The sequence below is a fragment of the Apis dorsata genome, unplaced genomic scaffold (genome assembly GCF_000469605.1).
Source record: "Apis dorsata unplaced genomic scaffold, Apis dorsata 1.3 scaffold_147, whole genome shotgun sequence".
Taxonomy (NCBI): Eukaryota; Metazoa; Arthropoda; class Insecta; order Hymenoptera; family Apidae; genus Apis; species Apis dorsata.
The window spans coordinates 330,586-338,402 of NW_006263438.1; the positions used below are offsets into that span (position 1 = coordinate 330,586).

At 34.3% G+C, this 7,817-nt stretch overlaps 1 protein-coding gene across 1 annotated transcript in view; it reads right to left on the reverse strand.

The window, feature by feature from the left end:
• LOC102679489 (zwei Ig domain protein zig-8-like) overlaps positions 1-7,817 on the reverse strand; it is an 81,880-nt gene that overhangs the window by 32,393 nt on the left and 41,670 nt on the right. The window contains exon 3 of the mRNA XM_006613373.2: positions 3,650-3,819. Within this exon, the coding sequence (XP_006613436.1) occupies positions 3,650-3,819 (170 nt within the window). The remainder of the gene's footprint in view (positions 1-3,649; positions 3,820-7,817) is intronic.

The following is a 7,817-nucleotide window of genomic DNA, read 5'->3' on the forward strand; positions in this document are numbered from 1 at the left end:
AACAGTCAAATACATTTGTTGTGTATATCGTAATCCGTGTGAGACGTTATTTTTGGTAAACTTTTTCACCGTAGTGAAATCATAGTATAATAATATTTGCAATATTTGCAATAGTTTGAAAGAAGGATATAAAAATGGCGAAAAATGTGCGTAAAATTATAATATATAATCCGCTGACTGCTTTTTCCTACGCGATAGAAGAAACATTTCGAGAATCGCGTGTGAAACAAAAAATGTGCGCGTGTGTATTCAACTGTGCGGTTGAACAAGTCTCGGTACAAGTTTCGGAATAGGAAATCATTTCTTGGCATCGAACATGGCACAAAAGGTACGCTTTAAACTCATACATATATTACAAGAGATTCACCATTGAAACCAGCATGATGTAAATATATGAATTTTCCAGTGACCAAACTCTAAAAGCCATCTTTGCAAAACTTGAATCCTCTTCCCCCTCTCCCATATTTGAATCCCTCGTTACATATTTATATATCGATAAACAGGGAATTTCTCGCTCTCGTTCATTTTCATCATCTTTCGAATTCCTCTTCGAACATTCAATTCAATACATGGTATTATTAATCGACGAAATTAAAAATACAGTTCGAAATACATCTTTAAATATTATTTATAGACGCATTTGTGAATTAATTAGCGTGTTTAAATTAACGGGTAATCGATAACTCCCGTAAATTTAACGCGAAATTATTGGAATACTGCATAATACTCGACGCAATACCGTCGATATTATTTATCGCCGGATCTATTTCAACCGCGGTGTAATTATTTTTCCACGTTATATTATTCACTGTTAAATAACCACTTTAAAACCATGTTTTTTTTTATGCGCGTAGTATTATTTTGTTTCAAATAAAAACACGTATTGTTAACCCTTACGGATATCTTTAACACAGTTGATCGTTCGAAACGCAAAAAAAAAAAAAAAAAAATATTTTACTAAAATCAAATCATAAGATTAGACAATATAATTCTAATTATTTTATAAATTACAAAAAGTAAGAAAGTATCATATAATAAAGCGTATATTTATATTATTCATACTAAAACTTCATCAACTATATTCGTCAATATTTTCTTTAACGTTTAACTTTTTCTCGAGAAAGGACTGGAAGAAGTAGAAGAGGTTTATCCATATTAAAGAAAAGTTCTACGAAAATATACTTAGAAAGAATAGCAGTAAAATGAGATTAAACTTTTATCTTGTACTAGGACAAAAATAGGATAAAAAAATAAAAGCATACCGACCGACAAATTATTTTATAATCAACGATAAGAAAAAATAAAAATATATACATTCTAATTTTAAATTATATTACCGAAGTGATATTTATTTTTTATTGCATTTATTTTATCTTTATTATATCGGTGTATATAAGCCACAACCGCCTGTTTGATAATAGCAAAAATTAACATATTGTTTATATACCCGCCTCTGCTTAAAATTTTAGTATGTGGTTCATAAATAATACCCGCAGTTAATTAAATCCAACGTATAGAAATTATTCGACACAATGCTCGGGATTTTCAGAATTTAGACAGAATTTTAAAAAAAATTTGAATATTATTGCCCCATTATATATCATAATTGAACATACGTTATTTACCATTCCCCCTCCCCCTCCTTTATATAAAATAAAATTCGAATTTTCTGTACACACAGTTTTCCTGTCCATTTCGAGGAGTCGAAATCGAAATCGACCTTTTTCTTTTCACAAAGCGCGAGAACATTTCTCGTTTCGCATCTCGAGCAAATATCACGATTACGTCTCGGGATTAACCGCCCAATTTCTAGCAGTGGTTCGTTTGCGCCTGCTTTCGAAATATGGCGTTCTTCCTGCACTCTGTGTATGTGTGTGTGTGTGTGTGTGTGTGTGCGCGCGCGCGTGTGTGTATGTGTGTATTTTTAATTCAAATACAGAAAGCAGGATGGGAGGGGCGAAAGATTCCCCTTCCTTTCGTGTAATCTCGACTCCCCCACCTTTCCCTCTTCATATCCAGTGTTTCACGCGTGGATACGTGTTCCATATCAACGAAATGTATTAACCCGTGTGACATAGTGCGGTGGTCGAGCTCGAGCTTTGCATGGAAATGAGTTTCGGGATTAAAAAAATACGACATTGCCTTCCAAACGTACGAACGTGCTTCTTTCCTTCCGTTTAATATACACTTAATGAGCCAGGCTCGACAGTTAGCCTTCAATCTTTAACCTTTTAACCGAGCGTATGGTTTACAAACCACATAGTAATAAAATTATAATCAGAGACGAGTGTATAAACAAACGTGTTAATTTTGTTTATAAACGTAGAGCGTGAGGAATACGAATACTTTTCTAAATTATATTCCTCATAAGCAAGGAAGAAAGAATCGTTGTTACGATCTTTGGATCGCGACTGTTTGAACCAATAACGCGAATTGAATCGATAAACGGGGATTAAAACGATGTTTCAAGAAATATCGAAGAAGGTAAATAAATATTGTGGCCGGTTCGAGTTGAGAATCTGTCCGAATAGAATTTTCTAAACGAGTCACGTGGCATGTTTCGGGAGGGGGGGGGGGGGGGGGAGGGAGGAGTTTGGCGATTAGAGAATCGATTCGAGCGTATGATTCGTCAATACATAGGCGAAACGTTGACGTTTCAGCCGATCTCGTAATATCACTCTTGGAATTCGTGTGCGCGTGACGCGCGGACAACAACAAATCGGTTGACCCGGCACGCGTGATGTTTGACATCTCGTTTACCGACCGCCGATACGCGTGGAATTTTCGATTTTTCGAACTCGTCGCGATCACGATTCGTCGCGTTTGATACTAATTTCGAAATTCGTTTTTTTTTTCCGCGAAGAGATTGAAACATTTCCATCGTATGATGGAAAAATATGAATTAGGTGGAATTTCTATGAAGGATAACAATGAGAAAGAAAATAATCGGTAAAATTATATCAACGATGTTAGAATGATGGGTGAAATAATTCGAAATATATAAAGGATACACATAGAATTTTGGAAGTATCTTATTTTGCACAAAGATAGAGAGCGAGTGCAACAGATGTGTAAAATATAAAAATTGAAATATCGTATGGAAAAATATAAATTAGCTAGAATTTCTATAAAGAATAATAATGAAAATAAATTCAAAATATATAAAAAATATACGTGGAATTTTGGGAATCACGATGTACTAATTTCGATGCTTTTTTGAGTTCTTGGAAATTCGCCCAAATTCTATCCTATTTTGCACGAAGATGAATAAGTAACAAAAGACATGTAAAATGTAGATTGAAACATTTTCATTATATAGAAAAATATAAATATAATTCTCTAAACTTATTAAATTTCATTAACAATATTAAAAGAATAACGATAGGAAAATAAATTTAAATTAAATACATAAAATATATACGTATAAGATTATTTAATACAAAAGTTTCTTTATTTTTACTATATTATATTTTATTATTTTATTATATTAAGCTTCTAAATTTAACTCTCTTTACACTGTAAAATTTATTTACAATTTTTGCATCAAATTATTTCATCTAATTTTCCTATTAAGCACACACATGATAGATCATTCCATTCCAAGATCATACTTCGCATTTTCTCGCTAATAAACGAAGGAATTACTTACAGTTCTGTTCCCAAGATTCTTCACTTTGCAAACGAGTTGAATCGTCTTTCCAACGAGACCCGTCACGTTCGACGCGCGCGTAGTGTCGAAGTAAGGATTCGGATCCGGCGTGGCATATTCTTGGAGATCGTTATCAGCCTCGATCAAACGCGTGCTACGCACAGCCTCGTCTGAAAATTAAACAATACGAAATTTATCGAAATTCGATGCAACGTTGCCACGATACATTAATACGCATTTTTCGTTTCGAGATACGTCGAATTGCTAAGTTTCACCCAAATATTTTTTTTTCTCTTTTCTTCATCGTACAAAGCAAGCTCTCGAAGAATAATTCACTTTATAAATTAATTCAATTTTTATTATAATTCACATATTATACAATTATAATTCACTTTTCAAATCATATCGAAGACTTCGATAATGGACTTCGATCCACGAAACTGTAATAATTTAATAACCAATAATACTGCGATAACAGATGGAGAATATTCGGTTCCTTTTCAAAAATTGAAATCTATGTAACATTCTATTATATATATATTGAAAAAATGAAAAAAAAAAAAAAAAAAAGAATGTTCGAGTACGGCAAAGGGAAAGCTTTTCAATGTTGCGCGGAGAATTTGAAAAAAAAAGCTGGAGCCAATATTTTAGGCAACTTTTCTATGAATCAAAATATACGAAAATAAAGAAAATTTCGATCCACCAAACGCTAAAAAAATTCGAAAAAGCGAATGTCCCATTTGTATCTCCATAAGAAAATGAATCGCTTTTCGTTTTCTGTTTCCAATTATTTATTTAAAATATTTTCATCCTATTCTCGAACGTGTAAAAATTAAAATTCTTATTTTCGCTTTCAGAAAGATATATATGTTGAGTGAGCTCGAAGGAATGCTTCATAAAAAAGTTTCTCTTTTTCCAGTCGACTACTCCGACCATAACTCTTACTTATACACGTACATATTTAGTTTACGCTTGGTTTCTCACTCACTCGTACACGTATTTTAACTTATTTTAACCTACCACTTCGACGATATTTATTTACGATTCATTTTTTGTCATATTCGCTTCGTGAATACATTCTTAACTTGTTTACGTATAAGGTAGAATAATATAATGTCGAATAGGTGGATTTTCTTGTCTCGAATTGGATCGTGGTCGAGGATCCGACCGCAACTTCGGCATTGGTCGAGTTTCACAGTTTCGTGGCGATATAGGAATATTATTTTCAAAGTTTTTGGGTTTTTATAAGCGTGGAACGTGGCGACGATTAACCTCGAGCGAGGATGAGTTTGATTTTTCGTTTTCGAATCGACGAAATTATTTCTATTCGTGAAGAAATTGACGATAGAGAGAGAGAGAAATGAAACAAGAGGTGTAAAAAAGGCGAAAAATAAGAATAATAGATGGTGAATGTTACGTATGACAGGAGTTAAGAAGGATTATAAGATTTCCTTTCGACGAAAAGTGAAAGATTAAAAATTATAAAATATCGCCCGAAACAACGATACAGAGTTTAATATTCGACAAATTTACATTCTTTATACATAAAGATACATAAAATATGGAAATATAAAAATTTCATACGTTAATTATGCGCGTGAAATTATTTTCAGTTAGCCGTAAGAAATTCACCGAAAATCGTCTCGAGTTGTTGGTTCGGCCGTGCGAAAAAAGACTTCGAAATTTCGAGTGGTTAAAATATTAAAATAACTAAAAAAAAAAAAAAAAATAAATTTAAAACAATCAAAAAATCTGAAACAACTAAAATATTGAAACAACTAAAAAAATAAATCTAAAACAATTAAAAAAGTAAATCTGAAACAACTAAAATACTAAAACAATTAAAAAAATAAATCTCAAACAACTAAAATACTAAAACAATAAAAAAATAAATCTAAAACAATTAAAATACTAAAACAATCAAAAAAATCTGAAACAATAAAAAAAAAAATAAAATAAAATAAATTTGAAACAATTAAAATAATACTAAAACAACCAAAAAAATAAGTCTAATAAATAAAAATAAAAAATTTGCCAAGATACAATAATAATAATAACAATAATAATAATAAAATCTCAACAACGAAATCTTCTTGTTCCATATTGTCCGGCGACACGGATCGAAAAATTGAAAAAAAAAAAAAAAAAACAAGAGCGTCGCGAAATTTGGATTACAACCGCGATCGAGAGGGGAGGGGGTGGGTATATTGGTATTTCGTGTCGAATTTATACGCGTAATTCGGGCACGCCGCCGATCGGTCGGTGAACGCACGAACAAACCTCGAACGAGGGTTTCCTCGCGGAGCCGAATGGCCGCACGAAAGTACACACCGATGGAGAACGGGCGGCGCATAACTATGCCCTGTGTGTTGCATCCTGCACTGCGGCAAAACACGTTCGCACCAGCGCGGCCAACTGCGTCTAACGGCGCGCTGCTACGTGTGCCGTAAAATCGAATGAACTTTAATTTAAACTTTTATCGGGATACGAAACCTCCCAAACATCCCATGCAGATCTCTCCAATCGTCGCTTGTGCCCCGTTCTGCGCAATTCGGGCTCGATAATTATTGGAATTGTTGATATTTCGAATCGTAAGGAAGGTGCGGTAAAAATATGGGCAGCAATTTCACGATCCTCGATTATGTAAAGTGTGGCAATCTCTGGGGAGATCGAGTCGGCGACATTCGAGAATTGGCGACATTTTCACCAATTTTCGTTGTTTTCGAACAACAGCGAATAGCGAGGGGTGAAAATTTTGAGGAGATTTCTCTCGCGATGATTTTTCACTTTTTAGCTCGCTCCACCACTTGGCGCGAAATATTTCCCCGCTACGTGGCCGCGACAGCATCGTGGATTAACCATTTTTTTCGAGTGACTATAAAGTATCCCTCTGACCGCCCATGTCACGTCACACAGGTGCGCGGCGCGGCTGGATTTAAGAGGGGAAATATCGGTCGGTCAGAGGGGTTAATCAATCACGATACGACAAAAATTACGATCCACCGTGATAAAATGGGCGCGATCCTTTTTTTTTTTACTAAACTCTCGATTTTTATGCCAGCTAAAACATGCTCGAATGTTCAATCGATGTGCTTAAGAGGATACATCGTATACTTTACACAGAGTCGTAAATAAAGCTTGGATTCTCACGTTAGAAATATCGGAAGAAATTAAAAATTTTGTCCTCGAAAAATCCTCCCGGGAAATGGAGAAAGCCATGCTCTCGAAGTTGCTTTTTGTTTCATCCCTTTATCTCAATAAAGGTTGCTGAGATACAAGGTCTCAAAGTTTCCATATCGCTTATAGAGATTGCGAACGGCCTCTGAAACGTTTTGCCTGAAAAGACGTAAGTACGCGCATATGAATTGCGCCTGTCACTTGGAGTTTGAAATAGGATCAGACACGAGCGAGAGCGCGATGGAAATGAAAAACGATTAAAAATTACCTTACTCTTTACACGATGATATCTCGGGAACCGGAAGTCGTATCGGGATGAATCTGAATGCGTTTTAAAGGGCAAGGTTCTGCGCTTCTAACGATCTTTCGTTCGTTAACCGGAAGTCATTATTTTCGAAGTTATAACGAATCAAAGTTTTTCTAATTTTAATAGGCTTTGAAGTAAACCGTTTATTAACTTTTCTTTATACGACGATATTTCGAGAATCAAAAGTTCTATCTTCTTTCTATCTTCGGAGTTATATATTAATTACAATTCTTCTTTATTCTTCTTTATCTTTCGTTTCAAAATATTTACAATTTATTCGTTTATTAATAAAAATACTACTGTCCTTATAACTTTTTATACGTTTCTCGATAGTAAGACGATACCAAAAGTTTCGTCATTCTCGTTATAATGAACGCGTCAATTTAGCGTAACACGGTTCATCGAGACTTTGGCCAGTAATTTTGCAAATCCGTTTCTATACCGCCCCAGGGATATCCTCCATCCTCCATAAAGATATCAAAAGTTAAAGACGTTAATGGTAATGCTTTAATCGCTGCTAGGACACGCGGCATGTTTAATATAGGAAAGGTCCCGCCGCCATTAAAGTGTTAATTAACCGCTTGTATCCTTCGTTATGGAAGATATCAACTTTCTCGCTTCGTTTCGCTTATGTATATAATCCGTTACCTTGAAAAAAAAAAAAGATACTTTTTTTTTTTCACC